Source organism: Stenella coeruleoalba (assembly GCF_951394435.1).
Source record: "Stenella coeruleoalba genome assembly, chromosome: 15".
Lineage (NCBI taxonomy): Eukaryota > Metazoa > Chordata > Mammalia > Artiodactyla > Delphinidae > Stenella > Stenella coeruleoalba.
In genome coordinates, this window is record NC_137161.1 from 64,594,203 (window position 1) to 64,607,083 (window position 12,881).

Here is a 12,881-nt window from a genome sequence, read left to right on the forward strand (position 1 = left end):
CTCAAAACTGGGCACAGGGTTAAGACATTCATGTATATTTAAATTACTTTTCCCAGATGAAAGAGTCAAAGAAATAATCTTACCCTGTTCTATGAGAGTTCCCATACAAAATAAAACTAATAACATCAGAGAAATCTTGTGGGTGGAATGTGTTACTTGGCGCTTTACTCATGTGACTTCTTAATGCTAAAGAAATTTCTTGAATTTCTGTGTGGTTGTTATTGCTGTAGACAGAAAATAAAGTCATTGTTATGCAAAATGTTTTCGTTAAAAAGTTAGTTCATACTGGAAATGAATCATTTCCCTGCCAACTAAATTTGAAAGTAAAAACTGATAAAATTAAGACTTAAAAAATACATACAGAAATGTTACAACTTTGAAATTTAAGGTTCTTAAAGCACCAAAATTGACCTAATTTAAAACTATAAAAGAATACAATTTACGAATAATAACTACTGAGAAAAATATTTTGACATTATAAGTATTATTCTGTAGCAATTATCATCTCTTCAGTCACTGAGAAGTGCCATACAAGATGTGATATTAATTCACTAACAGGCAACTTGTCTTTTCCTGAACTAAACATTGTGGGATGTCTTTGCACCAACATACCTCAAGACAACATCTAAAGGAATTGACTTCAATAGCTTTCCAAATGCTTGTCGAATACGAGTTCCACTATGGACTAGTTGAACACGGCAAACATCAACACACCTACAAAAAAATGAAATAGATAATAGAAGTGTGGAATATTTCCAAGGATCAAAAGGGCCAGGGTCAAAATATTGGATCTTTAATCCATACCTCTGTAAAAGATCGTCTGGTAATGAAGAGGACAAAGCATGTAGACTGCTGCATGCTTGTAGACAGATATTCACATCTTCGACAAGAGCTATTAAAAATTTAAAGACACTTTCAGCTTGCCAGAAGAAATTATATGCCACTATGTCATAATTTTCTGAATCCATTCATTTCAATAAACAATGAGTGCCTACTATGGATGAGGGGCTGCTCCTGCCTGGAACCATCACTGGCAGTAACATTTGGGAAAATGATACTCTCAACAAAACCCACTCAGGGTGACTAGTCTTAACCCAAATCTTTCTCTGGAGGAAACTTTAAAAGTACATGGAATGTATAAACAATCACATAAGCTTAAAAATGTGACAATCACTTAAAAACAACTTGTTTTCCACATATTAAGAATGGCAAAAAAATTAAGACAGATTATGCATTTGTCATTAAAATGGGGATGATACATCTCCAGTCATGAAAAGCACTCAAGTGACTATCTTTCTGCCATTAACAAAGATCTCTTTTAAGCACTGATTAACAAAATTAAATAATCTCAGATTCTTACTGTTGGCTAAAAGGCCTTTGCAAAATTTATGGAAAGATGGAAGAGAGAATAAAGGTGCGTATGTTTCAGACTTCCTCATTAAAACAGCCACTTCCAAAGCCCAGGTCATTAATAGTTTCCTGAAACACAAAATATACAGTTGATTTCACATTAAAAAAAAATAGAAAAACACCTTGAAAAACCTATTCTTTTTACATTAGTTTTCTTTTGGTCTTTTAAATACCTCAAGCGATAAGAAACAAATATTAAAACTAGAGAAATTCCTTTGCCAAAACTGTCTTTTAAGAAAATCTCCCCAAACTAGCATAAATTGTAGCAAAAAATATTTTTAAATCTCTATAAATACATTCATCTATAAAATATTGCAGGAGGGCGAGGTTTCATGTAATTCTTTCAGGAAAGAACAAGAAATTCTAGATTAAATAATAAAACAAAAATTTAAAGTGTTTCATAATGAAGAAGTTGCTCTACCCATTCAAATGACAGTCATTTCTTTTTCTCAAATTATGAAGCCAAATTAACAAAAGTTAGAAACAATATTATAAGTATTAGTTACCTTGTGTCCTGGTTAAGATTATCTTTCTTAAGCAATATTCCCAGGAGATTTAATATAATTGAGAAATGTTTTTTTGTAGCTGTAGTTACAGTACTAATCACCGCTCCATCAAACAAGGATGGGGACGAGGAACTAAGACTACTAGATATAAAGTGGTCATGCCTGGAAGACAAAATTTGGATCATCTTTTCATCTCTCATTTTTAAAAAAAAGGCAATTCCAAAGTTAAGTCAATACACATTTTAAAAAATGTACTCTAGGGACTTCCTTGGTGGCGCAGTGGTTAAGAATCCGCCTGCCAATGCAGGGGACATGGTTCAATCCCTGGTCGGGGAAGATCCCACATGCCACAGAGCAACTAAGCCCTTACGCCACAACTACTGAGCCTGCGCTCTAGAGCCTGCGAGCCACAACTACTGAGCCCGAGTGCCACAACTTCTGAAGCCCGTGCTCCACAACAAGAGAAGCCACCGCAATGAGAAGCCCACTCACAACGAAGAATGGCTCCCGCTCGCCACTAGAGAAAGCCCGCACACAGCAATGAAGACCCAACACAGCCGAAAATAAATAAATTTATAAAATAAAATAAATTATAAAATAAATGTATACTCTAAAGGACCCATGTTCCCTTTTAAAAAAAATTTTTTTTTCTTAAGAAGTATATGTAAATACATTACCTGGTACAATGAGAATACAATGTGTAGAGCACTGCGTACTGAATGGCAGGGAAGTGAACAGCCAGGTCGCCATGCACGATCATCAGATTCTTACTAAGGAGTGCAAAGACAGTTGGAGACAGCGCCCACATCTGATGACATACAAAAGAAAGTAAACGTATGGCTCCTCCAAGACATACAAGAGCATACAAAAAGTTTATCCTTCAAAATATGTCTACACATTTTTAAAAATTAAAATTGACAGATTTAAATTTGGAAACAAGCTAGTACACTAAACCTGGGATCAACAAATACTTCTTGTGAAGATGAGAGTAAATAGCTCAGCCTTTGCAGGCCACATGACACTTCTGGTACAATGTCCAACTCCTCAACTCTGCCACTGCAGAGAGAAAAGTTACAGACAAAAAAACAGGAATAAAAGTGGCTATGTTCCAATAAAAATTCTTTACAAAAAGAGGTGATGCTTGGTGATGGTTGCACAATTCTGTGAGTATACTAAAAGTCACTGAATTGCATACTTTAAATGAGTATTATAATGTATGTGAATTATATCTCAATATTTTTTTAAAAAAAGAAAGAAAAAAAAAACACGTAGTGGGCTAGATTTGGTCCATGGACTGTAATTTGCTGATCCTTCGTCTAAACAAAGCCCTTGCACCCTTCAGTGTAGTAGATCGTATTTCCTCAGTTTTCCATGTACTTCAAATGGCAAGTTGCCCTGTCCAGTGAGAAAAAAGGCACACGCTGCCACTCTAAGTCTTTTCCATCCTTCCCTTTCTTTCCATTGCTAAGATACTCCTTTCCATCTGACTGCCCGGTCCCGACTCCCTCTCGTTTCCAGAGTGCAGGATGTAAACCTCAAATCTGAGCACAATGTGAATTTCTCAACAACCAAATTTTAGAATGCAAAGAATGGAAGAGTCTACCGCAGCCTAGCAGTGAGGGAAAGAGCAGCTATGGAGGGACACAGGGCAATCTGATCTAACAATATGGAAAGCATGCAAATATAAACATCAAATCTTGACTCTTCCCTCCCTTCTCTCTTAGACTACATTATCCCCTTAATAATATCCCATTACTTTTCATTATAAATCATGTTTTTCAATCCTGCAAGGTCCACTAGGAGGGAGAAATATACTAACCACAGCAATAATTATAAATGAAAAGCATGGTCACTTCAAATTTCTTACAGGAAATCTTTATTCTTTTTCCAAAAGAATATATGAATGTTCCTAGAGAAAAGTAGTTAGTCAAAAAATAAGGACCATATGGAAGCACTAACTCTAGTGGGAAGAAGGAAAAGAGTACCAGGGGAAGAAGGGGTTGCATATTAAAAGAACTATACAAACTTGCCCTGTGGAAAATGTTGACAATTTTTCTAAAAGCATGCTAGAGTAAATAGGAGAAAGCATTAAAATGCATTTTGTAAAAAATAGAACAAATATAAAAAACTTATCAAGGAAAGCAAGAGCTAAACATAATGGCAAGAAAACATTCCTGTCAATTTTAATTATCCAGGCATGTCCAAAATATGGCCGTTTGATCTATGTGATTCTGTAGACACACTGCCTTGATAGGTAAATGAAATATGTAAACATGCAATAAGAAGAGGCTGAAATGGGATAAAACAAAGACATTACAAGTAAATACTCACCCCAATCAGTGAGTTTTTAGCATTTCCAATTGTAGTCAGAGCACTGAGGTCAAATATAACTACAAATTTTGCATTGTCTACATTGAATACATGATTCTTAAAAGCCTCATGTTTTATTTCGGAACAGGCATCAGGAAGTTGTAGACTATGCAACAGGTTGTTTAGGGCACAAGTCATTTCTCCCAAAATTAATTTATAGGCAGTCTCCAGAACAGGAATATTCTTCAGGCTGAGCACTGCTTGATAAACAGCATGGGCTACAGCAACAACCTTAAAATAAGAATTCAGGAAAGTGATAATTAAATGGAAAGTGTATTACTATCTGCATAATGGTGATGCACATCAGTTTAAGACTGATAAATTTACTGTCCAAAACACCAAAGACCTTAATTTTTAAAAAAGCAATTTAGGAAACCTACATAGTATCAGTAAGCATTTTAAAATCTATAAAGCTTTATTTAAAAAAGGGTCCTCTAAATTAAAAATGACAATGTGAAATTTCTTAAAAGTCCTTTTTTTTTTTCAAGCCAGTATCAAAACACATACAAACACCATTTTATTAAGATAAGTTTTCCTACATCTACTTAGAAAGTCTATAGTGGCTTTGACTGGGAGTCGGTTAAGAAGCTAACAATGAAGTATTATTTACAACATACACATCACATTTTAATAAAACAAATTTAATAAAATCTGAAAAAACTACCTGCATATCACTGATCAAAGTATACAGTATGAAAATCAAATATTAAGTGAATCATTATAATTTCTATATTCTAAATCAAATATTTATCATTTCGATTTCATTTATGTAGCCTACTAAGGAACAGGAGTCAAACCCTTCAATGACCTAAGTTTATCAAGTCTGATCAATGAATCACTTACCTCTTTTTCTTTATGATAACGCAAAAATAGTAGTTTAGATGATGGTATAAATAGTTTTTCTACAAATGATGATGGCAGTTTTGTATTTATCTGTTCAACAATCTAAAAGAATAAAATACGAAATGAGCTATCAATTCACAAAAGAACATGGAGGAATCTTAAATGCATATTTCTAAGGGAAAAAAAAAACAATATGAAAAGGCTGCATACTGTATGATTCTAACTATATGACACTCTGGAAAAGGCAAAACTATAGGGGCTTCCCTGGTGGCGCAGTGGTTAAGAATCCACCTGCCAGTGCAGGGGACGTGGGTTCGAGCCCTGGTCCGGGAAGATGCCGCCGAGCAACTAAGCCCGTGCGCCACAACTACTGAGCCTGCACTCTAGAGCCCACGAGTCACAACTATTGAGCCCACGTGCCACAACTACTGAAGCCCGCGTGCCTAGAGTCCATGCTCCACAACAAGACAAGCCACCACAATGAGAAGCCCGCACACAGCAACGAAGACCCAGTGCAGCCAAAAATAAATAAATTAAACCAAACAAACAAACAAACAAAAACTATAGAGACAGTAAAAAGATCAGTGGTTGCCAGCCAGAAGAGGGGAGAGAATAGGTGGAACACAAGGGATTTTTAGGGCACTGAAACCCTTCTGCATGATACTGTAATGGTGAATACATGGCATTATACATTTGTCAAACCCACAGAATGTGCAATACAGAGAGTGAACCCTAAAGTCAACTATGGACTTTAATTAATAATGATGTCTCAATTTGGCTCATCAGTTGTAATAAAAGTACCACACTAAAACTAAAGATATTAGTAACAGAGGAAACTACTGGGGGAACAGGTTATATGGGAACTTTGTACATTCTGCTTAATTTTTCTGTAAACCTAAAAACTGCTCTGAAAATTAATCTATTAAAGAAAAAAGTAATATATCTAAGCTATATGTTTAGGCCTTAACATTGTGACATTAAAACGTTTAGATACCGAAATAGTATACATGTATTTACACTTAAACATGGGTTTTTTTTCACATTGGCAAAGGGAAGTGTAACTATGGCAGAAATGTTTAGCAGAATGTCATCTAGAATTTGCTTTGAAATAATCCAGTTGGGGATGCAGGGATGGCAAGGAGGAGGCAGAGCGTAGGAGGCCTAGATGAAACCAGATGGGCCATGTGCTTCTAATTATAGAAACTGAGTATTAAGTATGCAGAGATTCATTATACTACTCTACTTTTTTTTAATATACTTCAAAAGGTCCATAATAAAAGGCGGAGAGAGGGGGGATATTTATGATTAAGAAAATAATAAAAACTATCAAAGAAGTTTTCATGTTTCAGAAACAAAACAACAGGGTCTTTCAAAATAGCTATCAAGTACCTTCTCTACACAGTATTTATCAGGAGTGCTAGATAGTCTCATGTGAAGGATGATATTTCATCGAAATAAAGGATATTTCATCGAAAAAAAAAGTACAGCTACACTGAGATGAGCTCTCAAATACTAAAAGTACACAGATACTAGAGCAAAAACAAACTAGATTATATAGATAAGACTAATTAATGCAAAAAAACACAAACAAGGGCTTAACTTCTTCCGCATCAATGTAAATTTAAGGGCCTGAATAAACATATTAAACAAAAAAGAATTCACATACCAATGTGAGTAAATTCAAGACTGAGATGATATAATCTGTACCACAAGTCCGGCAATTCTCCAGTTGATCTAATCCATATGTAATAACCATGTCACAATGTATAGTCATGCTAGGATCCAAGCTGCCGAGCAAAACACCAACACACTCATTAGCAGCTGTCAACACAGCCTCAGAAAAAAACACCTGGTTTGCAGCCGTCACACATCTCATTACTCTGTACAGAACCTGCAATGGGGAAAACAAGCAGCTTTAAAAAAAACTCATATTCTTCCACAGAGCAAGAAATATTTTCTATTTAATGCAGTTTCTATTGAAAATTAACTGCCTGCCTTGTCAGTAGTCTCTTAATATTCTAGTTCTCAGTGGCTGAATAATAATAAGGTATCTCTGGTACAATACACAAAAAGGATATTGCCTAAGTATTCTAAAGTACTATTGTGAGAGGAATGGAATTTGCCATACTCTATTTCCCTTATACCCAATTCTTATCCCCCCACCAAAGTCACTAAATGGTTGAAGTTCAGAATCTTCATAATAATCATGAAATACACCAGAACTTAGAACAGTAACAGTATTAACAACATGGGAATAACCTGCCGTGAGAATAACTTTCCGTAATCTAGCACTTGGACTTTTAATCAATCTTTTAAAACTAAATATCCAAGATAGCTTTAGCTTATGAAAGTTCATGTACTGATGGTCTCTATGTAAAGATAAATATAAACATTCTCATTCATAACATATAATACCTATTTGAGGATTATGAAAATCTTATCATTTCCAGCCCCAAAAAACCCCAGTAAACTACAGTAGTCAATGTACTACATTTCTCATAAAAATAACTTAGGAAAAAACAAGTACAGAAAAACAGACACAGAAAAGATTGATACAGAAAAATATTTCTCAAATTTTTCTGTAATATTCAACAACCACTACATATAGGGGTTTTTTGGTAAACCTGCATATAGATTTGAAAGGCCTAAAAGACCATTTTTGGCAAGGACCTAAAAGACCTTCATAAAAGAGTACATTTAATATAGAACTATCCTGGAAAATGATACATTCCTGTCCTTTTGTTTTATAGATATAAATAAATAGATATAATAAACTGCTTTTATTTCAACACTGACAAAGTCATCAACCACCCATCTTTCAGACAGTAAAAATAAAAATATTAAACCACTTGGATCAGTTTCAAAATATTAACATATTAACATGCTGGTTTTAATTATCTTCAGGACATTTCTGCTCAAATACACAATTAACTTACCAAGAATTACATATATATATAATTAATGTCCTATTTTATCTAGCAAAGTGTTCAACGAAAGTAAATGCTCATAAAAGCTAGAATTTTACACTAGCAGTAAAATTTTAATCATTTAGGTTAAATCTTTTATGACTATCACACAGGTTTCTTCTCCCTTCTTATTCAAGCAGAATATAATGATGGGGGTTCATTTCTCACATTCATTACACTGAACCACTCACTGGACTGTAATACAGTGCAGCTGATGTCTGGGGCTGCTGAAATGTGGCAATCTAGCTACCTCTTATGATTGGTCTCAGGCTATTACATAGTTTAAGTTCTTATATCTTTATATCCTTTGATGTTAGGCTATCAAGTTGTTTCATCCTCTCATGCTTAGAGAAAATTACTTTTCGAGGCCTTCCCTGTTAAGAGTTATTCTTAGTATGTTGAAAAACTAAAAGGAGACACAATAATTTTAAAGCAAAACTCAGTATTATTAAAAAACTAAAGAATAAGATTTTAGAATTCATATTAAAAACAAGAATAAATGAACCTACAGAGAATCTCCTAAAAGAAAAGTTCATAGGCATTTAAAAATTCAGAGTGGACTTTTTTTCATCAGGTTGGGGGGGTGAGGGGAGTGAGATATAGAATTCCCTACTTTTCTGGCCATTTAAGAAAGTGGCCAGACACCTACACACATGCTAAACAAATGAGGGATTAATAACATAGCTCACTAGGTAAACAAGCATTTAAAAGAAAAGGCAATTTTTGCTGAATGATACTAAAGACTACTAAAACTTACATCTGTTACGTATGCCTCAGTAATTGGAGGACCCCGAATTGGGCTGAAACGTTCCCCAATGCTCCTCACCACAGTACTGAATACCCGGAGAAGCGCTGCCAACTTTGGTAAGGACACGGATGGAGGTGGAACATCTTCATCCACTGACTCCCCAGAGGCCACATGGCTGAGGTCCTAGATGTGAATTCAATAGCATTCTTATTTAAGTAAGACATTGTTTAAAAAACAAAAAACAACTCCCAATTTTTAAATCAATTAGCTTTATAATACATTTTTACAAATAAGGAGGAATTTCGGCTTATGAGAAAAGGAAACATGAATCTAAGTATAAAAGTAGATTTTGCTTCTCTAATTATTTAAATAAGCAAATATTAACCTCAATAGATTCTTTGAGCCACTCAAGTCAACAGTATACTAAGCCAATATTATTCACATGAAGAGCAAGGGGGTTGGGGGAGTTTAGAGGAGGTTGGTTTAAAAAATTATAAGACCTTAGAAGACCTAGCCTACAGATTTATAAGCTAGCTGAGGAAATTAGACATACTCAAAGGAAAAGATTAGCAAAAAACGGGGTACTACAACCAACATATACCTACACATAATTAAGCACCAAAATAATCAAAGAGAATTCAATCTTAGGGATAGCAAAGGGAAGTCTCTACAAACTAGAATGGGTGGCTTATCAGAAGCAGATCAGCTTTAAAGGTGTGCTAGGAACCAAGACATCCTAGGCACAGGGGTAAAGAAACATGTGGAAGCAAAATATTCCCTCACTTTTCTCTGAAAGGGAGCAGATAGATTGGTAGAGTTAAGAGGCAGATAGATTGGTAGAGTTAAAAGTAGTGAAGTAACTGTTTGCTAGAAGTAGCAAAAGTATAAAGAAAAGATGAAGCTAAATCTTTACGGAAGCCTTGACCACCAAACAAGAATCTTGGTAATTACCAACTGAGTAGGGAAGAAACACTAAGATGGCAGGTTTAAGTCAGGACAGTGGCCAGGAAATCCAAGAACCAATAATAGACACTTCAACAGCAGTATTAAAGGTACCATACTCAAAGGTGGCTGAAGCCAAGCCTTGTCCTCCGAAGCATGATCCAAGATTGCCAATAGAAGTAAGAGAAAAAAGCCTTTAGGGGCTTTTATACAATATCAATTCACCTCTTTCATAACAAAAAATAAGAAACAACTGAAGAAAATGTCTTCAGGAAACTACCAGCCACCAAGATTATTTCAAGCTTTGGGAAATTAGGCCTGCAATTTTTCTATCTTTCTGGTAATTCTGCTGGCAACTTAAAAACATCTAAAAATAATTAAAATATTGCAATGGTCTCATAATTTTTGCTTAAATGTCAGGTGATCTGAATTGTTTTAAAATAAATTTAGCACTGCTTTAGATTTTTGTTTTTGCTTTTTTCTTACCTGAAATTTTAGGAAATAACTTCATTTTTTATATACTCACCTCAGCATATGCCTCCATGTCCTCTAGAAACTGACCAAGAAGAGTGGTAGAAAATGCAAGATCAGCTACCCAGAATGGCTCCAAACTCTGCAACCACCCTAGGAATCATACAAGAAATTTTGGAAGAGTAGAAAAAAATTTTAAGTCCAAGTTAAAAAAATATTTAAGAGAATTCTTTTAAAAGGTATCTGGTTTTCAAGTTGCCCACTCTTGAAACATGCCCTATATCATAAAATTAGGACTGTAAACTGTTTTTTGTTTGTTTGGGGCCGTGCTGCGTGCTGCGCGGCTTGCGGGATAATATTTTCCCGACCAGGAACTGAACCCGGGCCCCCGCAATGGAAGCGCAGAGTCCTACGCACTGGACCACCAGGGAATTCCCTGTAAACCGTTTAATATACTAATGATTAACCACTACCTCTTTTAACGCTACAGAAATGAAAATTCTCCAGAAAGTAAAATATAATCTCATGTCCTTTTTTTTTAATAAGTAGATTCAGTAGCCATACTGTCACTACACACAGGACTTAGACTAAAATGTGCCAATCTATGGCCACCTTGGCTTTCTTCTCCAGGGCCACACGTGGTCACCAAAAGCGTACACTCATCCCTCCAGGGGAAATGGGACCACTTGCCAGTGGAATTGAGAGAACTACTCTCACCTGTATATCTTAATTTCAGAAGTTTATTTCACCAAATAAGCTATGAGAAACTACAGCACCTGGAACAAGTTGAAATGTCCAAGTGAGTCATATCAGTCATTCATTTAACACGGAAAAAAAAATTTTTTCTTTATCATTTATGACAATCCTCCAAATTAATCCATTTGTTTAATCAATAGAAAAACAATAAATCACGAATATCCAGGATCTTCCTTTCTAACCTTCAGGGTACTGCCACTGTGGTATCTCCTACCAGCACACGCAGCAAATGACTTGAGATAAAGTCCTTACTCACAGGTGCAACACTACAATCTGTATTTACTCTCCCTACCTACTACAAAAGTACACATTTTTCCTTTTAAAAGATAAATTTAGCTAACAAGTAATCTTCACCAAAATATCCTCTGAAGCAATTATTTTTCTTGCATTATCAAAAAAGTAGTGTTAACAGCTGGTCTTTGAGAAACGAACACTCCTTCCCACAATATTTAAATGACTGGTATATGCTGAACGACTCACCAGACACCTGCTGTGTAAGCGAAGGTTTCTGAGTATGATCTATATGCCATCCGACTAATATGTCAACTGTATCCTGGATGGAGACAGAGAAGGGGACTAATCATTTTAAGGTCTTATTGCTATTCCAACCTGTGGAACATTTCAGAGTAAGAGAACCTAGAACATCTTACGTCCCACCTTCTTGACATTATACATTAAAGCGGGGTTGGGAGGGGCAGGGCAGGAGAATAATGGAACTTTCTTTATGACACTGATGAAATATTTCTTTAAGTATTTTAAGGTATTAGTGTTAGCAAGTACAGATGGTATTTTTTATAAAGCTACATTATTGCATCATTCAATCCTGGACCTTAAAACCAATTATACTCAAAGGAGCAGAAACTCTGTTTTCTATCTAATTCCCCAGGTCCTCATACATGCAGCCAATCCCTTACCCCATCATCTGGGAAGAGGGGGCGGGGAACTCACCCTAAAATTAGTGCTGAAAATATGAGGGTAACATCGAGCTACCAAAAGAATGCACTTAACACATTTGCAAAGTAATTCTGGTGTATCCACATTTTCAAGAATGGACTGCAGGCTGGTCATTACAAGCTAAAAAATAAAAGTTACAAACCGTGAACATTTAATAAAACAGGGAGAAAACAAGCAAATTAGGTTCATTATTTAATAGTGACTATAGCCAAAACTGACTATATCAAAGAAAATAAATTCTATAGTTTTAGTTCCCAAAAAAGTTGAAAACATTTCAATCCACTGTTTTCCCCTCATTTAATATCTATTAACATTATCCCTAAGTTACATGTTTACATTGTTCCTAAGTGCTCTCTTCAAAACCATGGGTGTGATTAAAATTTTAAGTAGAAAAACTAAGATGTGCTTGGGAAACTTGTCTTTAAAGTACCAGAATTATTTTCCAATTCAAAACATAGAGCAGATGTTGTACGACTTATACTTTAAGATATTAGTACTTGCTTCAAATTGGAATGATTTAAAGAAGGTTAGCATGGCCCCAACACAAGAATGACACACAGGCTCATGTTACCACTATATATATTTTTAAAATAAATATATGGCATACTACCTATAGAATATTTTGTAGCTAAAATTTTTTGTTAAAATCAATTTTTTCCCCAAAAGGAAAGTTCTTCTCTACAAAAGAATGATGTTATAAATATAGAAGAAATGCTACAATTAGAAAACCACCATTTTGCAACAGCCAATGCTATAATCTATACAATGCACAGAATATGAATGAATGCTAAAATCAAGTGAAATATTATGAAAAAATCAGGATATTCAGGAGGTCTCACAGTATCATGCCCACATTACTCACTAATTACAAAGGGAGAAAAATAAGCCTTCACAATGGAAAGATCCGGTTGGTCA

At 35.1% G+C, this 12,881-nt stretch overlaps 1 protein-coding gene across 3 annotated transcripts in view; it reads right to left on the reverse strand.

Moving 5' to 3' along the window:
* SMG1 (SMG1 nonsense mediated mRNA decay associated PI3K related kinase) overlaps positions 1–12,881 on the reverse strand; it is a 97,842-nt gene that overhangs the window by 52,294 nt on the left and 32,667 nt on the right. For 2 of the 3 annotated variants that reach the window (XM_079945325.1, XM_079945326.1), the window contains 13 exons: positions 11,961–12,086; positions 11,493–11,565; positions 10,312–10,409; positions 8,853–9,026; positions 6,796–7,020; positions 5,130–5,231; positions 4,248–4,517; positions 2,594–2,724; positions 1,917–2,078; positions 1,361–1,479; positions 805–892; positions 613–714; positions 84–224 (listed from right to left, as the gene is read on the reverse strand). In XM_079945325.1, coding sequence (XP_079801451.1) covers positions 84–224; positions 613–714; positions 805–892; positions 1,361–1,479; positions 1,917–2,078; positions 2,594–2,724; positions 4,248–4,517; positions 5,130–5,231; positions 6,796–7,020; positions 8,853–9,026; positions 10,312–10,409; positions 11,493–11,565; positions 11,961–12,086 — 1,811 coding nt within the window. Of the gene's footprint in view, positions 1–83; positions 225–612; positions 715–804; positions 893–1,360; positions 1,480–1,916; positions 2,079–2,593; positions 2,725–4,247; positions 4,518–5,129; positions 5,232–6,795; positions 7,021–8,852; positions 9,027–10,311; positions 10,410–11,492; positions 11,566–11,960; positions 12,087–12,881 lie in introns of those variants that run through there. The other variant, XM_079945327.1, reaches the window with a different exon arrangement.